General features: G+C 33.8%; 3 protein-coding genes across 3 annotated transcripts; 2 read left to right on the forward strand and 1 right to left on the reverse strand.

The window, feature by feature from the left end:
* Window positions 1-884: 884 nt before the first annotated feature.
* Window positions 885-4,094, reverse strand: LOC125201173 (GDP-L-galactose phosphorylase 1-like). The gene is made up of 5 exons (XM_048099148.1): window positions 3,492-4,094; window positions 2,755-3,176; window positions 2,471-2,656; window positions 2,147-2,398; window positions 885-1,460 (listed from the first exon to the last, which is right to left on the reverse strand). The coding sequence occupies exons 1-5, from the start codon at window positions 3,634-3,636 to the stop codon at window positions 1,137-1,139; spliced, it is 1,329 nt and encodes a 442-aa protein (XP_047955105.1). The 5' UTR covers window positions 3,637-4,094; the 3' UTR covers window positions 885-1,136.
* A 5,763-nt stretch (window positions 4,095-9,857) lies between these two features.
* On the forward strand, window positions 9,858-10,812 carry LOC125202196 (MLP-like protein 43). Its single transcript, XM_048100557.1, has 2 exons — window positions 9,858-10,078; window positions 10,307-10,812. Exons 1-2 carry the CDS (start codon window positions 9,889-9,891, stop codon window positions 10,561-10,563), a joined length of 447 nt encoding a protein of 148 aa, XP_047956514.1. The 5' UTR covers window positions 9,858-9,888; the 3' UTR covers window positions 10,564-10,812.
* A 3,402-nt stretch (window positions 10,813-14,214) lies between these two features.
* LOC125202338 (MLP-like protein 43) lies at window positions 14,215-14,949 on the forward strand. Its single transcript, XM_048100717.1, has 2 exons — window positions 14,215-14,443; window positions 14,526-14,949. The coding sequence occupies exons 1-2, from the start codon at window positions 14,254-14,256 to the stop codon at window positions 14,780-14,782; spliced, it is 447 nt and encodes a 148-aa protein (XP_047956674.1). The 5' UTR covers window positions 14,215-14,253; the 3' UTR covers window positions 14,783-14,949.
* The last annotated feature ends 6,803 nt before the right edge of the window (window positions 14,950-21,752 follow it).

The raw sequence follows: 21,752 nt of genomic DNA on the forward strand, positions 1-21,752 counted from the left end.
CAACATTGCCTCGCTGATCAACCTTTTCATTCAAGCGGGAAAATTGTGAATTCTCTATGGAGGTACTACCCGGCGTTTTCGAAGCCTCTCTTTTCGACTTCCTCTTGCTCGCTTTGTGTCCAACAAGACGGGTCTCTGACGCTACCTCCGTGTAAAAACTCTATTCCATAAAATGATCAGGACGAGTTATATCTCGGTTGATGAGTTGCGGTTGTCGCTCCTCAAGTGCGGCGTGGTATGTTCACTCACGGAATGTCATAAAATGATCAAATCCCTGACCGTCGGTACCCGCGTAAGTTTCGAGCAATTCAAAAAGAATGTAACTCAGGGTTATGAATTTCATTAAACTGCTAGTTTTTTCGTTTCTTCTTTTTTCCCGAGAAAAATTGAGTTGTTGAAATTACTGATGTGAATAAAAGAGTTAGCATTTAATTAATGGAATCAATATAGTCCAGTTCCATTTTTAATTTCAATTTTTATTATTATTATTATTATTATTATTATTATTATTATTATATCGTTGTAGATTAATTTTTTTGTGGTTGAATAAGTGTATTTGGATTGGTAAAGATCAGCAACTTAGACATTATTGTATGAGGTGACGAGTTCGAACCCTCTTTACATTATTTGTAATTTTCTCTTTTATATAGAAGTTCACTTAAAAAAATAAAAAATAAAACCGATACACTTGAATTGATGTTTGGAAGAGAAAAATTAATGGAATTATGCCCGCGCTTTATGCCTCAAAATTCAGTTTCAATACTAGAAAGAACTTTACCACTTTCTACATGTAAAATATCATGCAGTAACCTCTTATCGATTGGATTGACAACTTAATCTGCATGTGTACCCTTATATGTCCAAATACACATATTTTCACGCAGTAACCTTAAAGTAGTCTCTTAATTTATTCTCACCATATACTATAATACACAAAACACATGGATCCCTTTCAATAATTTATCCAGCATTTGGTAACACATACCAACTCTCAAGCAATATCCTGCTTGAAAACACCAACTAACTGTATGCATCACACCACCAACCATCTAGAGAGGAAAAGCACACACCAACTACCTCTAGGGAAATGAGAGCATGTTTCTGCATAGTGAGCTATGCGTAAGTAACGCTAACAGTTAACGCAGCACAAGGCAATCTTGAGGGAGATGTGGGGAGACTTGTGTAGTGCCAGAGCCATAACTAGTCTCCTCTGTGCTGATAAAGTCCCTGTCTTCTTGCAAATTAGCAGCCTCACGGACGTACTGTTCCACCTCCTGGAATCTCTCATCTGAGAGAGAAACATCCGAGAGAAGCTTCCATGCATATTGTTCAGAAGCTTCATCGTAATCCTTTCTCCGCTTGAGCACCATATGTCCACTTATTTCCCAGACAGCAGGGTTCACCTGAGTATCAAGAAGCTCCTGCTCTACTTCTCCACGTGCTTGTTTCTCAGCATAGCACTGCAGTCCATCATAACGGACGGAGACTATAAATCTCCTTTTCAGGAACATTTGACAATTATAATAGCCTATGTACAGTAATTCCCCCCCCCCCCCAAAAAAAAAAAAAATCATATTTTGCCACATTTCCCTGATAGTGTGCTATTCCCAATTCCAATGGAAAACGAAGCAACGTGGAAAGGGATAATAAACTTTAATAGTAGGCATATAATAGTAAAACATATAGCTGCAAGGTAAGAAACCAGGTGTCCAAGGCAATAATTGAACATAACAATTACTGGGGTGTGAGATGAGAAGGGATCAAAGATCCATACTTGCTAGTTGCTACAGCACAGCACTAATTTGGCTTCCGTCAAATATTTCAACAGTGGTCAGAAGATAAAACTAGTAGTAATTCGCTAAGTATGATTGTTAAGCATGAAATTTGATGGTAACTAGAAGGTCATGAACACTAAAAAGGACCAATCTGATTAGTCAAATTCGACAACCAAATCACAATTCTCTAGACCATCAGCTGATGATAGAGTAGACCAATGATTGGGCATTTCAATGTATTGGGACCTTAGGAGTAAAACTAAATGATAACGTCAGAGGAATCTATGATCATTGACAATATAAATATTGGAGTGTTCATAATACATTGGTCGAGACCAAAAAATTAAAGGATGGACAGGAAAAGAGATCACCTGAGGTAGTAGAAATACTCTCTTTCCACAATCAGAAATAAGTAGATTGAAAGCAACATTGTTACTTTCGAGAAGGATGCAAGAGCTTGCTACGGCATCACATAGATCACGCAACTTATTTCCACCCTCAAAGACAAGTCCTTTGACAGGATAATTCAGCAGCTTAGAGACCATCACCCTAGTATCTTTGCTGCTCATTATTTTGCATGTTGGTGCTTTCTCGATTGGAAAAGGGGCAGACAAGAAGTATGCCTGCCATTGATGCAATGTTACGGTAACATAGCTATAAGAACTAAGAGCCAGATAACTCTAAGCAGTTTATACCTGAAAGTGAAGATGGTTGATGGTGGCAAATGCACCTAAACTGTTATAGCCCACTCTGAAAAAGGGATTCGACGCCTCTTTAGCAAAGTGAAGAGCAAGCATAAGGCCGTCATGAACAATTTTCTGGGGTAAGCAATCAAGGACCCGGGGAATTAGAAGCACATGTCCGTACTCAATGGGACTCACCTGAAAAAAGTTGTTGTGATCTATAAGAAGAAACAAACACAAGGCCATTGCAAGCCGGCATCAGATCAGAAATCTAAAAAGGTAGTGAAATAGCATACATTAATTGCAACGACACTGGCCGAGGGATCAATTTGAGAGCAAGGAAAATAACTAGTTTTTCCATCTTCACTTGGCTCAAACCTGAAGAGCACTTCCTCTTGACCCACTTTTGTAAAGTTGAATTTGTTCTTGTCAAAAGGTTGGAGAACCTTGTCAACCCGAAACTCTGTCGGCCGTTTCTTAAGGTGACGTCCTTCATTCAGCTGTGCCACAAAGCCATATGTTCCAGGAATAACCTTAGTCTCACAAGAGGTAACATCATACCTGAAAAGCCCCCGAGTCATACGATTTTCCCACTGCCCTAGCAACAAATTGTTTAAATAGGACTTTTCAGGAGATTTGCCATCACAAGATGCATCAACTTCGTCGTGACCTTGCTCTTCCTCATCCGTACTGAATGCATAGAGAGGCAGCTTCGAAACTGAGAAGTTAAACATACTCAGAAAAGAAGATAACTGGAATTGCTATCCAAACACAAATCTATCACACTGTCTTGCTCGGTAGAATTATTCCACCAATGCGATTGATAAACAAACTTGCTGAAAAGGGGGCATTCAAAAAACAAAACAAAATCAAAGATGGAATCTTCACGATTACATTACATGCATCTGTACCGGAAAATTAATAAATCCATAGCCAATTTACATAATATCGCCGAAATAAAATAAAACAAATCTTACGATCAAATTCCGAAACCCTAAAAGCATAAAACCGCATATGATAGACGAGAATGTACCAGGCAAGCAGCAGCTTCCGAGGCAATTTCGGCCGCAGCCCTGCGCCATAGATGCGAGGTCATCAGTAGACGCATTCTCCTGGTAGTTAGAAACCACGGTGGCAACCCTCTTTATCGTCAATTTCCTCTCTAATACAGACACCATATCTACGAACCACTCTCGGTTATACTCAAAGGGGATAGGATGATTATGGAAGAAAAATTACGAGAAATGAATTAATTAAAAAAAAGTCAGAGTTAGGCGGCGAAAGAGAAGAAGGGGCCGCCGCCGGCGAGGAAGAGGAGATCGGATGGGGAGCCGCCTTCGGAGGGTAAGGCACCCCGGCCGCCGTGCGGGGAAGGAATCCGGCCCTTGTCGTCCACCGTAAGACTGGACGGCGAAGATCTCCGGAGATGGTGGATGGTTGGCGGTTGGAAGAGATAATCAAATGAAGCCGTGATTGTGTTTGGAAATTGAACCGAGGAAAAAATTAGACGACGCCACCACGAATTGGATGGTGAGAGAGATGGAGCATAGCGTGGATCAGAGAGATGGTAATCGCTAATCCGCCGGAGTATGTGGTGGAATGGTTGGATTGAGAGAGAGAGATGAAGAAAAGAGGGATGGGGTTTGGATTTTGACATTTGTAAATGCTCTGTATCTGTTCGGGTCAAAATTAGGAGGCTGGGCCTCTTGACCCGTTTGGATTTTAATGGGCCCTCAGTTCACATTCCAAATCGGCGGGAAATTCAGTTGATGTTTCCAATTTTTTTTGTAAACCAAAAAATAGGAAAATGGTAGTAATTGAAATTAGGAGGTTGGGCCTTTTCTCGTTGTTATATAAGAAGTTTCCATGACAACCGATTTCGTCATATATTCCCTCCAATTTTTTTAAAATAGCAACTATCTCAATTTTGGTCTGTTCCTTAAAAATATTTTTGGACATAGACCCCGCAATTCACTAATTCTATTTTCACAATTTTTTCTATTTTCACAATATTTCTATTTTCACTTTACTTTTCACTTACTTTACCAATTGTGTATTAAAATCTGTGTCGTTTCAAATGTTTCTATTTTTTTAATACGGAGAAAGTATTTATTACTCCCACCCTATCGCATATGTATAGGCCATAAACTTTGCATGAGCACTTCGATTTATTTCCGACAAATTTGCATATAGATAAATAATTAGAAGTGTGAAAAGAGAGATTGAGGTGTGAAAAAATTGAAGGAATATTTATAGAGAAAATAGTAGTATATATTAAATTAATAGAACTAACAAAAAAAAAAAAAAACTAAAATTTCACACGGAAGCCAGTCAATCAGCCGGGGCCGAACATGGGGTGTAAAGCCCAACGACCTTATGGAGAAGAGTACCTGGAATGTAGACCCACTGGGTTGGCAACCAAGCAAGGGTGGATGCAGAAAATATTTTGGTATGAGCTATTTATTCTAAAATCAAAGTTCATTTTGAAACAATAATATTCATATACTTCGTTGAAAATGGTAGAGACTTTTGCACAATAATTTACATTTTAGTCAATTGCCAACTAATTAACAATCCCAAATTAAGACCAAATCTTAGTCATTAGGTTATGAGATATAATGATTGAAATAATGACAAATTGATTATATTTTAAATTTAAAAAGTTATTAAATAAATTTAAATGGTATTAATGTCAATGATTATATATGGAAGTTAAAAATAACCTCTTTCTCTCTCCTCAAAATCATCTTAACATTTAAAATTTATGTAACTCTCTCGATTTAGCATATTTTTCCGTAAAAAATTTATCAAGTTAAAGGTAATTTCATAAGGATTCTAACGAGATGTCAATTGCATATATTTCGACGATGATCGGATGATGAAATTTTATAATTTTTATTTCAATTTTCGTATATGCTAAACATATTTTATATCAACAAATGTATCAAAAACTATCAATATAATGCATGTACAATATTAATAAAACTGTGTTGATGTTTTCGGGTACTTATGTTGAAATTATCATGTCAATGTGTTGATATTTGTAATAAACAATGTTGATATAAAAAAACCCGTGAAAATTATTACTCTCTCCGTCGCCATTAGAAGGTCTCATTTAGTGGAATAAGGTTCCCACTTATGTAGATTAATTTTAAATGAAATGTGAATGAAATGAGTTAGTGGAAGGCGAGACTATATTACCATTTATGGTAAAAGTGAACCGAGATTCCCATTCACGGACGGACTAAAATGGAAAAACGGGACTCCTATTCGCAGACAGAGGGAGTATATTATAACAAATTGACTATTTTACCATTTTGTTGATATTTTATCTACTATTGATTGAAATCCTTGAGCTTTAATCTTATCCACTCATTTTAAGATCTAATAGTGTATAATTGAATTTAGTTGTGAGTCGGATGCTATGGGTATTTTAACATGACCCATTTACATAAAATGCCATAAATTTAAAGATATTACTACTATTTAATAAAAAAAATTAAAATAAATAGAGCTTAAACTTCTCGTAGCTTGTACATGGTTCCGCGTTCCGCCATTGACCCGGGCGGAGCATCCAAAAACAACGTATGTTGATCAGTTTTCCTGACAATATTCGATTGATGCATGAACTTTGACGGCCATGTTAATATTAGATTTAAGTGTATTACCTAGCAATATTTTTTAATTACTGAGCATAAATTTTAATGAAGCTGTGACAACAATCCTTCTTCGCTCTTTCTAATAATTCATCATCATTACTTAACCAAGAATGTTGAGCATTAGCATGTCAAAATATTTGTGTTGGCTGGCCGATAAAGTATATAGAATCAAATAAATAGATCTTGTTATAAAATAATTGAAGATTAACCTCAAATTTGATATTGTTGATTGTGCAAACTACAGTTCAATAAATTTTCAAAATTCAGGCTATAAATGAAACCTCAAAAGTTCACACTATAAAATATACTAAATCAAAATTAAGGTTAGATAAAGTTGAAACATTTTTCAAAGTTCGGACTATAAAGTAAAATAAATAAAAATTTAATATATATGCTGAAAGGCTTAAAGTTGATTATATATAAGTTATACAATTAACCACTTTTTTAATACTACAATGAGAGACAAGGAAAGGAATGGAGAAAGGGAAAGAAAGATATACTACTTGACATTGCACATGGGACGGGAATAAATAATTGTTTCGAGATAAATCAAATTATAAAATATGTTATCATCAACTTACCTAATCTTGCATAAATTATGTACGGTACCTCATAATGATTGCATATAATCCGAAATATGCAAGAATATGTAAACGATTTACTTACCTAAATATGGATTTTATTGGTAAAATAGCCCATTAATTAGTTGCCCAAAATATAATGGTTTAGAATATTAAAAAAGGGGAACAAATTCCATGCATGAGAGAGTTTCTTGTTAACTTCCAAATATGAGTGAGACCGTGAGAAACAATTCTGTTTCGCATTTCTAAAGTTGAAAGACATGTTTCAGTTTCGTATTCACCTAGAAAAAACAATGTAGTTGGATAGCTCAAATTATGAAGTGGTAGATTTAAGTGCCTCTGTATTTAATTGGATTAAGTTTGAATCTAATTAATTCGTAGTAGTATTTTTAGGTGGTGTTCGGTTGTCATGATTAAGTTGTGGGCTTATTTTAGTTGGAGGGAGGAAGCTATGACTAATTATCATGAGGCTATCTATCTAAGATTAAGTTGAGGGGATCAATCTTATGAACCAAACATAATACATATTTAATTATGAGATTTAGTCTTGCCAACCGAACACCCCCTTAGTTTATTCTTAAGGACTTCAAACACAAAAGCACAAAAATGGGATGGGAGATGTGAACTCAGGATTTTGATGAGTACAAGATCTTAATACCACCAAACACACCACTTGATCAATTGAAATATTTACAATTTATGAGGTGTTTTCATTGAGTTTCAGTTTCATTTAAATGAAACTCAAACGCGTCGCATCTTGGAGATGCGAAATTAAAACGTGTCTTACCCACTTTTAGAGCTAAAAAAAATCTTCCAAACAGCATACACATGTATCATTGGTGAAGTTACTTTCTTCTCCCAAGTTTACAACAAAATGGTTATAGATGGATTAGATGCCCAACCCATTGCCCTAGGCAAGAATAAACGTAAATGAGAACAATTCTAACAACCTTCATTTTAAGAATCACGTCAATACTAGGTGATGTTTATTTAAAGGTTATATATATATTTGAATCGATTAATATTATCAACAATCATAAGCTAATTAAGATTTGAGGATTGCTTATTTAATTTATAGACATTAATTAGGTGTAAGGTTACACCAACATACAATCAATATCATTTAAAAATACATGTTTATGAATTAAGATCTCAACTTGTATTTTATTACATTAGCTATATTATTATTATTATTATTATTATTATTATTATTATTATTATTATTATTATTATTATTATTATTATTTATTTGATAAGGATCCATGTGTTTTATGATTCATTTCCCAAGGATTACCCATTTAATGATGCTTGATCTAACTATTTTTGTGAGATTGATTTTCAATTTATCAATAAAACAAAGGATAAGGTAGACCTAACCACAAAAGTTGAATCTAAACAAGAATTGATGGAAGATTAGGAATGGAAAGCATGTGTATAATGATGAGATGAAAGAGTTATGACCTTAGGACCTTGACCAAAATAATGGAAACAACCCTAGGCAACTTTCAATAGCTCTATCACCCCTTGGCTCCACTACTCAATGGATACACTCCATTGATGCATACCTCTACTTGAATCAATTTATGAAATTGAGACAAGCAACCTTCAAGGAAGGAATTGGATACATTCCTCAAAGAGGAAAAACTCACTAGGGAGATAATTTCAATCACAATCTTATCTTAATCTTAATCTAGAATGAAAAATGACACCAAAAGGTATTTATACTAAGGGCCCAAAATGTGGAAAAAGGCCCTCAAAAACTAAGACTCGGGTGATTTACCCGGTCGGGTGAATTGCAGGGTGCAAAACACCCGCCCGGGTGTTCTCTCTGGACTCCCTCGCCAGTTCTTCTGTAAAACCGCCATAACTCCCTCATTCGGACTCCGATTGAGATGTGCAAGATACCCACGCGAAGCTGTTTCCAAGAAGAAGACGATGATAGTGGTTTCATAGCTTTCGGATATCATCTTGATAGGGCGGTTTCCGGTTGAATCCAGCTGCAGTTGAAATCCTTGATGCACGACTTCCAAGATCGTATCATTCTCCCCTTCTTGGAAAGGATTTGTCCTCAAATCTGAGCCTTCCCTCTTCCTCGCTTCTCTGGCCATCCCTCGAGCTGTATTGGGTATGTGGCATGACCTCCCTCTTATCCTTGGGCCCCAATCAATCCATGGCTCATGCCGAAGTGAAGACCCTTGACGTCTAGCACTCGTGGTCTCATCATCGACGTCTAGCACTCGTGGTCTCATCATCATCACATCACCATCATCATCATCATCATCATCATCATCATCATCATCATCATCATCATCATCATCATCATCATCATCATCATCATCATCATCATCATCATCATCATTATTATTATTATTATTATTATTATTATTATTATTATTATTATTATTATTATTATTATTATTATTATTATTATTCATGTAATGTACACATGTTCGATTGTTAAAATAAAATACAAATTGTTTCACTGTCTAAATATGCAATCATCTTGTCAATACAGTCACATCTAGCTGTGTTGATTAGTTTTAGCCATGACAAATGTTTCAATTTATTTCGTGTTATATTATGTATTTTTAGTGCGGCAGCCTGCCTAATTAGTATTCTTAATTAGCTAGATTATCTGAGTGGCATAGATATATTACTGTTACACACCTTAGTACCTTAATCATACATACTAAATTAGAGTGTTTATTTTGCAGTGTATGGATTTTTATTGGGACAATTTCCCGTTTATATAATCACGCAAACTTTAATGAGTATTATTTGAACGACTACTCACTTGTTATAATAGTATTAATATTTTTTTCCTGTAAATAGTACTCCTACTTTATAAATTTATACAAATTAAAGTATTTCCGGGTACTATTGTACATGTTTGAACTTTTAAAGTGTATGAAAGGTAAAGTTTCCTTTTACATATTTTACAAGAAAATTTCCTAAACGTCGTAATTGTAAGGAATCCAAGGTTGTATATTAATCGATTAATTACGTTCAATTATCATCAACAATTATTAATTATCTAATTAAGACTTTAAAATTCCCATCTATAAACATTAGGTGTAAGGTTACACCAACCATCAAACCAATAGCAATTAAAAATTGTTCCAACAACACTATAAATCGAGAAGATAAACCCCCCTATTAACTCAAACACTAAACTTATCCAAATTCAGCAATGGCAAACCAAGTAGAAACCCTAGTTGCTAGTTCTCCAACAAAAACCCCATCTGAAAAATACTACACTTTCTTCAAATTCCGCCTAACCGAGATCGTCACCATATATCCCGCCGTTTATAAGAGTGCTGAGGTCATCGAAGGAGAGCTAGGGGTCGCCGGCTGCAAAACGCTCTGGACTTATGCTCTCGGTATAAATTTCTTTTCGACACTGTTGGCAATTGAAACTAAAAAAATAACATATAACTGTCCCACATCGGTGTCAAGAGAAAACTGAAACTAGTAAATAAATCTCATGGGTCACTCCTCCTATCACCAATTGATTTTAGGATGGAACCCATCGATTTCTATCAGACACTACTATTAATATTCAGATCCAATTTCTAAGTGTTTGATATCAAACCTATTTTTGCATGCAGGAGAGCTATCAATGGGGATGAAGGTTTTGAGTGAAGTGATAGATGATGCTACAAAAACCATAAAACTTACTGTGTTGGACGGAGATGTGTTGAAATTGTACAAGAGTTTTGCGTGCACACTTAAAGTGAGTGAGGGTTCGGCGCAATGGGTTATAGAGTATGAGAGAGCAAGTCCTCTCACTCTACCTCCTCTGGCCTATGTTCCCATTTTAACGACTCTCATCACTCTTGTGGATGCCTACCTCCTCATCAACTAAAACCGCAATGGGTTGGTTATGACTTATGTGTGTATTGATGGTCATGACGACCATTTTATTGTGTTAATATTGTTATGTTGTTTGGAATGGTTATTTGATGCATGTGTTATGCATACTATGTATTTTAATTTTATTAAATAAAACCCATTGTGGGCATGGTTTGTTGTAAATTGAGTATTTGTACTGTATATGCATCTTGCATTTTATCCGTTATTTTTTATATAATATAAGTGGAAATGCAATGTTTAATTGTTTTGCTTTAACATGGAAACTTCATAATATATGTTGTTTAATTAGTGCATTCTGAAAAGAGCTTCCAAGAAAATGGAAATTCTCTCGAGCCGAAGTAGTATAAACTAATATTAGAGGATGCAATTGGAAAGCATCTTAAAAAAGCATAAGAATAAATTAATTTATCCTTCATTTAAGACGTTTTATTTTACATTTTAAATTATTGTTAATTTTAAAAAATTTTCAATGCAAGTAATTGTGTCTTAATTTTTACTACTACCTCCGTCCCCCAAAATTTGCTACACTTTGACCCGACACGGGTTTTAAGAAATGTAATGGAAAGTGAGTTGAAAAAGTTGGTGGGATGTGGGTCCTACTTTTAAAGTATTAGTTTTATAATAAAATGTGAGTAGGAATGAGTTAGTGGAATATGAGGTCCACTACCAAAAATGGTAAAAGTGAAGTGTATCAAATTTTCAGGGACGGACCGAAATGGTAATATGTATCAAATTTTCAGGGACAGAGGTAGTATGTCCTTAAAATATACTCTCTTCGTCGCTACAAAAATCTTACTCCTTCCATCCCACAAGAATATGCACTCTTTCTTTTTTAGTCTGTTCCATTAAAATATGTACTTTCTAATTTTGGAAAGTCTTTTCTCTCTAATAAAGTGGGACCCATTCTCCACTAACAATACTTCATTTACTTTTTCTCTCTACCTTTCTCTTACTTTAACAATTTTACATTAAAACCCGTGCTGAACCTAAAGTGCATAATCTTTGGGGACGGATGAAGTATATTATAAGGATAAAAAAATCGAAAAGCAATCACTTGCGTTGGAAAATTTTAACAATATCAACAATTTAAGACGCAAAAGAAAGTGTTCCGAAATTTAAGGACAAATTAACTTAAACTTTTGCATTTTTAGGACGCTTCCACTTGCGTCCTCTAATTTTAGTTGGGACACCAACAATATTGATATTTTTTGAAGTGTAGGTGGTATATTTAGAAACAAAAACTACCATCTTTAACTGCATTAAAAAATGTCCTTAACGTTTTTTTTTGTTCTATTGCATCCATCAATAAACTTCTCATTTTGTCATTTTCGTCCGTCCACCAATAAACTACTCATTTGCTTTTTACTAGTTTTGGTAATATACTCCAGGTTTCACTAAATTTATTTGCAATATTTTGTTACTCTCTTTGTTCCATAGTAGTTGAATCATTTTGTCATTTTGGTACGTTCCATAGTGGTGAAGTCATTTCCTTTTTAGTAAAAGTCACACATTTAATTTCTTTTCACTTACTTTACTCTCTCTTACTATTTTGTCTCTTCATCTCTCTATCTTTTTCATTTCCTACTTTATTCTTCCTTTACTTAACACATTTAACACAATTTTTCTTTAATCTCGTGCTGAAAAGAAACGGTACCCCTACCGTGGATGGAGTACTATAAAACTAAAAGTAGGATCCACCACTAACCTTTTCAACCAACTTTCTACTATATTTCTTATAATGAAATGAGTGACTTTAGGTGGGACGTTCCAAAAAGAAATACGAGACACTTTTGGTGAAACGGAAAAAGAAGCGTCTCACTTAATTCTCTCTATATTATTCTCTTTCTTACTTTACACTCTCTCCACTCTAACTATTTTATACTCCCTCCGTTCCACTAGAAGTGACTATTACCTAAAAACTTGTGCCCAAAAGAAATGTGTCACATGTAACGGGACGGAGGGAGTATTATTTTCCCAAAACGAGTGCGGAAAAAAAAGCGTCTCACTTATCTTGGGACGTAAGAAGTACTCCTTCCGTCCCATAATAGATGTCACACTTTCCTTTTTAGTTTGTACCACAAAAGATGTCACATTTTCATTTTTGAAAAAAGTTCTCTCTCACATGAATATAAAAATTATATTTTCTCTCTTCATTTAACACACAAAACAAAACCTCCTAAAATTCCGTGCCGTCTCACAAGTGTGACATCTTTTAGGAGACGGAGGGAGTATTTGTTATGATATATTTTGAATTTTTATATTGAATACACACACAATGGAGCTCCAATTAAAAATATTTTTTACACCCTTCACTGTTGTTATCTCTGCGTTATGCGAGTTGAATTTTCTCAATACTCTGCAGCATTAATTCGATATAATAGATATCCTCATCCATTTATAGCCTACACATCATCACAGATTCTATAATCTCATCTATATTGGTGGTTTTGACGAGATATTAAAAATCTAATTGTCGAGATAATTATCCTAGCATCTAATACGTATATACTGTTGACATGATAATCATGTGTTGTCTGCAAAAATCAACCACAATAATTAATAATGAAAACATGCAAAGAGAAATAATAATTAATAAAAGCATAAGTTCGTCATCGCTGAGTTTGCATTAGTTGATGGGTAGGTAACTGGTGAGTAGATCACTATAATTACAAAATAATTTTTCACTACGAAATAATACGCGCATTTCGTGATTCACGTTACTTAAGACTAATGGATTTATATATTTGAGAAAAATTACTAGTTTCTAAATTAATGGAGAGATAGGTTTCGTATTCTAGAATTATAATGTTTATAAGAGAAACTTTTTTTAACGACGGAGTGTAGGATAGAATTAAGACCAACCTTTATTAATTATTGTTGTATTCGTATAATAGAGTTTCAACCCAAAAACGGTTGAACATGTGAAAGTGAAATCGTATTTATTGCAACTAAGTTTTAGTACTAATACAAATATATAGTATTATTTGTTGCTTGTATACTTATACTGTTATACATATTTAAGCTACTATTTCAAGTAAGAAAGTTAATCAAATATGATTCTTACATTCCTACTTTTACATATTGATTTTGTAATAAAATGTGAGTGAAAATAAGTTAGTGTAATGTGAGATTCAGTACTAAAAATTGCAGTAAAATATAAGTGTGACATGTTAAAAGTTCAGTCATATCCATAACTCATGCATGCATAAGTACACGGGCGGCGCCAGCATGTATGGAGCAGGGTCAAATGCCCCTCCTCATGCCTTCAACATTATTGTATTTTTACATAAAAATTCTCAATTATATTAACAAAATACTCTAAATGCCCCTCTCAAATGCATAAAATTTTTCTATATAATATATTTTTGCCCATCCTGAAGTGAAATCCTAACTCTGCCCCTGCATAAGTATCTAGTTTCATTAATTAAAATTGACTGATTAAATTTGAAGAATAACTACGCAATTATTATCTCAATCCACTAATTATTTAAGCCCAGTCGTGAATCATTAGTTAAGATATCTTCTCCGATTTCAAAGTGGGCCACTAATTACAAGATTCTTTAGGTGTGGATTAGATGAATATACAACCAATACTATTTAAATAATGTTGCCACAGCAATATAAATTCAGAAGATAATAGTATTGCAAGTCCAAACACACTGAACTAAATACTACAACCAAAATGGCAAACAAGGTAGAAACCCTAGTTGCAAGCGCTGCAATCAAATGCCCAGCTGATAAGTTCTACAATTTCTTCAAGCTCGACATGAACGAAATTGTCAAGATATTCCCGGCAGCCTTCACCGGAGTTGAGCTCGTCGAAGGGGAGGAGGGCGCCGTTGGCTGCGTCAAGATCTGGCACTACATTGTTGGTATAAAATGTTCCACAAATTAAATCATATATTTTGGTGGATATTATATAGTTTGATGCATACTATATTTATTTGATGACAGGAGCAATTCCAACAACTGCCAAGGCTTTGATAGAGGCAATAGATGATGCTGCAAAAATCATCACATTTTCTATTTTGGAAGGAGATCTTCTGAAAGTGTACAAGAGTTTTAAAGTGACTCTTAGTGTGAGTGATGGTTTGGCAAAATGGAGCTTTGAGTATGAGAAATCTACTATTCTCTCTCCTCCTCCTCAACTCTATGTTCCTCTTGCCGTTACTCTCTGCACTCTCGTCGATGCCTATCTTCTCATCAACTGAGTTGCGTTCCTTTTATCTCCGATTTGTAATCGTTTCATCTCCTATACTATCCTACTGTCTGGTTATGTGTGTTGATGCTACTCATGTTTGGATTTGATGTATTATGTGTATCACACCAGTTCGTGTGATCATATATAAAATAATATAAGTTTCCCTTTGTGTGATAATATGTACAGTACTATATTTGATATACTTTCTGCTTCATGTTTTTAAAATATATTATAAGGATGTAATTTACTACTCCCTCGGAGGGAGTAATAATTAGTAAAATTTAACTAATAACAATCATTTTCTTCGTCCCTGAAAAATATGAATGTTTGGTTCGACACAGATTTTAATGATAATGCAAATAGTGTTAGTAGTGTACTGATATAAGTTTGAATAAAATGATGTGTCGTTTAATTTTTCCAAAATTAGAAAGTTCATACTTTTTAAGGACAGATTAGTTAGGAAATACTCCATCCGTCCCACAAAAGATGTCACACTTATGGACGGCACGAGATTTTAGGAGGTTTTGTTTTGTAAGTTAATGTGAGAGAGAACTTTTTCCAAAAATGGAAACGTGACATCTTTAATGGAACAAACTAAAAAGGAAAGTGTGACATCTTTATGGGACGGAGGGAGTACTAATTTATACTTTTCAGGGATAGATGAAGTGATAAATATGGATCATTAGATTTAAAGATATGATGGTCGGGGTGCGTTAAAATGACAACACCTCTTAAAATAACAACATACAACCATTCCTAACCAATCATTTGTACATGTGGACGAATAATCAGCTGTCATATGACAATCATAAAAGATGCGGGTAAATTTTCTCTGCCAGCAATATCCAATACGCTAGACAACAATCTATAGATTGCTGTCTAGCGTTTATACTATTGTCGTGTAGCGTTTATAATATTGCTGGATACGTGGTGTCACAGTGTCACTTTAAAAGGTGTTTTCATTTTAACACAAACCTATTATAATGGCCTAATACAATGTTAGCGTGTAACAAAAAGTGATTTGAACTATAAAATGAACAAGCAATATATATGAGAAGTTGTCGCTCCTAATACATTAGACATAATATGGAAACATTGAATTATCAAATCATTCTTATAGATTGAGACGTGGAAAATACTCCATATATGTTGCTAACATAAACACGTTAAAGAAGGGGTTAACTTTGTGGATAGCTAAATATACGGTTGTATTATATGCAAAATTAGTGTCAATACACAACTTAGAACAATTACGTGAAGGTCATTATTAGAAGACACGAAGTTCATGTGTTTTTAGTTCATTTAAAATATATTCCTGTTATCGTTGATTCATCTCGTGATTTTGTCAAACATATTACACGGAAAATGTTAATGAACTAAAAACTCACTAATTATAAACTTCTTGTTATGACAATGACCTAATCTATTTTGGTTTGACGTTCTGCATTTAAAATTAATTTTACTGTGATCAAACACTACCAAACATACATCCCAAGGTTATTAAAGATACTATGGATGCACGGGATGCTAGAGCCACTATTATTCGTCTCTATTGACAAAGTCTACTACCAAGCTATGGATTGAACAAGTTTGGATTGATAGTGAAAATACCCAAATTTGATTAAATATTGATAATTGCATTATACCGTAAAAAGTAGAAAATACCCAAATTCGATTAAATATTGATAATTGCATTATACCGTAAAAAGTAGAAAATACCCAAATTCGATCAATTTAATGTTATAAAATTTTATTCTTTAGTTGGGCAGTTCTATATGTGGCTCAATCTTTTAAAGATCCACTTAAACAAATATGGATTACTTATAGCTCCCAAAAGAAGTAAAGAATTATCAGGAGTACATGCATCTAGGCCTTTCAAATCATGTATCCACAGATACCCGATCCGAAAATTTCGAGTACCCGATCCCGAATTTCCCAAAAACTACTACCCGATACCCGATCCGAAAATGATTTCAGATACCCGGATACACGACTCGGGTATCCAGTCCCGAAAAATCGGGTATCCAGTCAGCAGTCACGATTGGACACCGGTGGTAGAGGGCAACAACGGTGGACAATTGTGGTTGGGCAGTAGGTGGTGGGCGGCGGTGGATGGCCGAGAGCGCTGCACTGGGAGTATAATTCTGTTTTTGTATGTGTAAATAAAACAATTTGATAGGCTTTTGTTTCTTTGCAAATAAAGTGGTGTAAAATGATTAATTAACTATTTCTATAACCTATTACACTAAATTAAGTTATGAAGGAAGAAATATACGAGTATTTTGAAGGAAGACAAAATAGCTTAGAAAACAAAGTACGGCGTCTGTTTTTGGGAGCACAGCTTGGTGCTGTGCTTGTTTCCACTGCAGAGGTGACTTCACAGGGAAGAGTTTTTGGGATACATTTAATTATTTAATTTTTTAAATAATAAAATAAATATATAATTTATTAAATTTAAAAAAAAATAAAAATTCGGATAATTCGGGTATATTCGATCGGTTATCAGATTACCCGATATTTGATAATTCCAAAATCATGTACCTGAACCCGATCTCGAAACCCGAAAAATTGGGTATCGATATCCAATATCCAATTATCCAATTTTTTGGGTTTGGATATTGGATATTCAATATCCGATATCCATTTTGACACCCCTACATGCATCTATATGAATGTGCTGGTGTTATAAATGCAAGCCCAATTCCGAGCCCAACAACCAACGTTGAGGGAACGTTCTACAGATTGATAAAATTGCAAAACAAACGTCCGATTTGTTCAATAGTATTACTTCCTCCGTCCATAATAATAATCTTATTTATAGACGACACGAGTTTTAATGAAAAATTGATAAAGTAAAATAGAGAAGGAGAAAAAGTAGAAGGTAAGAGTAACAAGGGAGAAAAAGTGAGTAAAATATGAGAGCATAGCAGTGGTGACCGATAGCAAGGCTAAGCAATCGGTCACCATATCGGCTCCTACCGGCTCCCATTGTGGAGTGGGAGCCGATGAACACCTCCAATCCCCTCCCGCCCAGGGCCGCTCCATCGTCTCAGTCGATGGGCAATTGACTTTTCATAGGCCCTGCCATCGGCTCCCATTGCAGGGAGCCGAGGCTAATATTTTTTTATTATTATTAAATTTCTTCTCCTATTATAAATTCCTTACTATCTCATTCATTTCACACACCACATCTCAATTAAATTATTTGACATTGATATAAAAAATAAAATAAAATAAAATAGTGATGATGTGGAAATGAGATGTGTTCTGAGATAGGCTATGGGATGAGCTCTCATTGCTGGGAGATAGGCTCTGAGATGGGCCTGCTGACGTGACAGGAGAAAATTGAGATAAGCCCTGAGATATGCTCCGGAGAAAGGTCACCACTGCTAATGCTTTGAGAGAGATGTGAAAAAGTGAGTAAAGTATAAGAGAAAAACTTTCTATATTTTCGTGAAGGTGTTTTTGGAAAAAAAAAACTTTCCATATTTAGAAATGGAACTATATTTTGTGTACATCCCAAAATGACAAAATGAGATTATTATTCATGGACGGAGGGAGTATGATTTTTTTTATTTTGAAAAATTGTACTCCCTTCGTTCCTTCATAGTTGAGTCCTTTTTTCATTTTTAGGAGTTCCCTCATAGTTTGGGTCATTTCGATATATAGCAATACTAACATTGTTTCACACTCTTACTCTATTATCTCTACTTATTCACTTTCTACTTATACTCTACACTTTTTTTTTTATCTTTCTTACTTTTTTTTATAATCTATTGAACACACTAAACCTCATTTTCTTAAACTCCGTGTTGCAAATTTTCGTCTCAGTTATAAGAGAACGGATGAAGTATTTATCTTTATTCTTTTTAATTTATGGATATTTATAAACTTTCATCCATCTTTAATATAAGGTCATATATTTTTTTTTGGAAAGAAAGGATAACGAAAATATGGAGGAATAGTTTGAATTAAAGATTGCGACACATGTAAACAAACAAAAAAAAAAAATTGTCCAGCCCAGCGGGACAGCCTGCCAGCCCGTCGAGCTGGCCCGCTTAACCCACCGCCTGATTTTTGATCGGTTTATAACTTATCAGCCCTTTAAATTTCACCGTGCTTAAATTATCGATTTCATATTTAACTGACATCCCTAGTTGCACTAATTGTTTTCTTCGACTAAATTGGGTCCACTCGATTGATCTATCTAATCGGTGATAGACTGATAGTCATTGAATTAAGGTTTATTATAAGGAACAATTGACTATAAACCTTAAAAATATTATTCGGATAAATAATTGCATTTCAATATTCACCTTTATGTATATAGAAGGGCAATAATGGCTGTCAACCTTGGATACCCTTCCCTTGGAACACTATAGGCCCCACCAATTCTAGAAATTAAGAAGGGTATTATGATAATATTGATAATTGTAGGGATATTGACATATAATATCATGGAACTTTTCTAAGAAGGGTATTATGATAATATTGATAATTGTAGGGATATTGACATCTAATATCATGGAACTTTCAAAAAGTTAAGTTTTTCCAATGAACTTTAAAATTGGCAAATAATATCACGAACTTTTTGCAAGTTCCATGATACTCCCTCCGTCCTAAGGAAGATGACCCCTTCCTTGGACAGCACGGAAATTTATGCAACTTTATTTTGTGTTGAGTGGAGAGACTAAAGTAAGAGAGATGAAATAAAATAAAGATAAATGAGTTTCCATTTTAAGTAATGAGTCATCTTAGTCGAGACAAACTAAAAAAGAAAGTGAGTCATCTTCAATGGAATGGAGGGAGTATATGTAAACATAATATTAGAGCCGTGATCAATTGCTAATTATTGCTCCCCCCGTCTCACAAGAATATACACTTTTCAATTTTAAAAACTCTCTTCTCTCTAATGGGGTGTGACCCATTTTCCACTGATTACTTTTTCTTTTTACCTCTCTATTAATTACCAATTTTATATTAAAACTCGTGCCAAACCAACGTGTATATTCTTTGAAAACAGAAGGAGTACTAATTTTTGATACAGAACTCAGAACTTTTTTCAATTTTGTATGATCAACACAAAACTGTCATTATAGATGAATTGCTTTAGTGAAAATTGTCAATGTTATTTTGGAGAAGGTCTAATGTCCTAAAGTGGTGTTCTATTATGTTTGGAGAAGGTCGTATGTCTTAAAATGGTTGTCTTTATTATTCCTAAAACTTTCTCAATCTTTATTCATTCACCTATTCACTTTTAAGTTCGCTTTCTGAGCATATGTTATGGCTTGATTTACAAAGGGGAATTGCATGGAGTTCACATTACATTCTTGAACTGATGTTGTATAGGGACGGACATGTTTGAATTGTAGCCATGAGAATTTTGAGGATATTAGAAATGAGTCATTCATGCCTTAAAAGATCTTATAAGGGGAATATTATTCATACTTATATAAACAGGCTAGCATCATTACCAAGTTGACATGGAACAAGATTTAAGATTTTTTAATAGAGGATGTGTTAATTAAATAAAAATATATTGAAATGATAGTGAGGTAAATTTTGGGGTCCAAGCAGGTATACGTAAGAATCATGTCGGTGAAATAAGATACTACATTAATGCAATGTCGTTGGAATATACCAAATGGACCTCCTACCAGTAAAATGATATATATGTCAAGAAACTACACACCAACGCTTTGATAAATGCTCAATACTACTCATCACTTGCCAAGAGAGGCATTTATTTTTGATACAATATTTAAGAAAAAGGATTTTTGGTAGTAAAATGAGAAGTTAATAAAGTAAGAGAAAGAATAAAGTAGAGAGAAAAAACTAAGATATAGAATGCTAAAAAAAGAAACTGAGCCACTTATATTTAGACGAAAAAGAAATATGAATAATTTAGCAAGGGATAGAGAAAGTATGTTATTTTGTCCATTACTGGATTCAAAAACTTATGTTGATCGATTTTATTCCGATCAACTACTGTTACAACATATTGGAGGTGTATTAGTATATAGAAAGGAACAAAATTTGAAAGTTTAATGGAGTAGTTAATTTCTCTCCCAACAATTTTATCTACCAGTATTAGGTTTATCCTCAAAATTTTGTGTTTTGGGGACAGAAAACTAAGCATTAATTCTTCGAACTGACAAGATATGGGCATAAAACACAATGCTATTTCCTGATTTGATGCTACACCAAATTCGGAGGGTTCATCTATAACATTAATTTTTCCTTTTTTACAAACAGCTATCCCCATTATTAATTTATTAATCATATATGATCAACTCTAACAAACTTTTTATTCATATGTTCAACTCTAATAAACTTTCTAAGTATTAATTATGTTTCTTATGACAATTAATGAGTCAATAAAAATGAAAATCTACCATGACATGATAGTATAATAAATGAAAATCATTAGGCACCTTAACTCAGAAAAATATGACCATAAGCTAGTCTCAAAAAATCATTAATCACATTTAAATTATCATCAACTTCTTCTTTTCCATTTTGCTCCGAAACTTTTGAGGACATAATTAGTCTAAATTCATTAATATTTTTTGAATTCAAATCCTAACATTTAAAGTTTATATGTACTAGTAATTTATTAAAAAACTTTTGAATTATACAATAATATAATGTGTTGTAAATAATAAGTAAAAATACACATTGGATTTTCTAAAAAACAGTAACTATACATATTTATATATTTTTGCATAATAACAAAAATACATCAGCAAGTACATTATTATTATTATTATTATTATTATTATTATTATTATTATTATTATTATTATTATTATTATTATTATTATTAAATGTGATGTATATATATACATCTAAAATTATATTAATATATATGCAAGTAATAATTTAAAAAATCTAAGTTAAAGTATGTCCTAAAAGAGGTAAAATAGGCAAGAAAAAGTTGAGAAGGATTTGAAATGTGAGTAATGATAGTATTACAGAAA

This window comes from Salvia hispanica, chromosome 1 (genome assembly GCF_023119035.1).
Source record: "Salvia hispanica cultivar TCC Black 2014 chromosome 1, UniMelb_Shisp_WGS_1.0, whole genome shotgun sequence".
NCBI lineage: Eukaryota > Viridiplantae > Streptophyta > Magnoliopsida > Lamiales > Lamiaceae > Salvia > Salvia hispanica.

Bases quoted from the DNA above. Each gene is read 5' to 3' on its own strand.
- LOC125201173 (XM_048099148.1), bottom strand. From the start codon at position 3,636: ATGGTGTCTGTATTAGAGAGGAAATTGACGATAAAGAGGGTTGCCACC. The intron at 2,657-2,754 runs GTATGCTATTTC...AACTTTTTTCAG, and splicing joins CCAGTGTCGTTGCAATTAAT to GTGAGTCCCATTGAGTACGG. The intron at 2,399-2,470 runs GTATAAACTGCT...CATCAATGGCAG, and splicing joins TCAACCATCTTCACTTTCAG to GCATACTTCTTGTCTGCCCC.
- LOC125202196 (XM_048100557.1), top strand. From the start codon at position 9,889: ATGGCAAACCAAGTAGAAACCCTAGTTGCTAGTTCTCCAACAAAAACC. The intron at 10,079-10,306 runs GTATAAATTTCT...TTTTGCATGCAG, and splicing joins GCTCTGGACTTATGCTCTCG to GAGAGCTATCAATGGGGATG.
- LOC125202338 (XM_048100717.1), top strand. From the start codon at position 14,254: ATGGCAAACAAGGTAGAAACCCTAGTTGCAAGCGCTGCAATCAAATGC. The intron at 14,444-14,525 runs GTATAAAATGTT...ATTTGATGACAG, and splicing joins GATCTGGCACTACATTGTTG to GAGCAATTCCAACAACTGCC.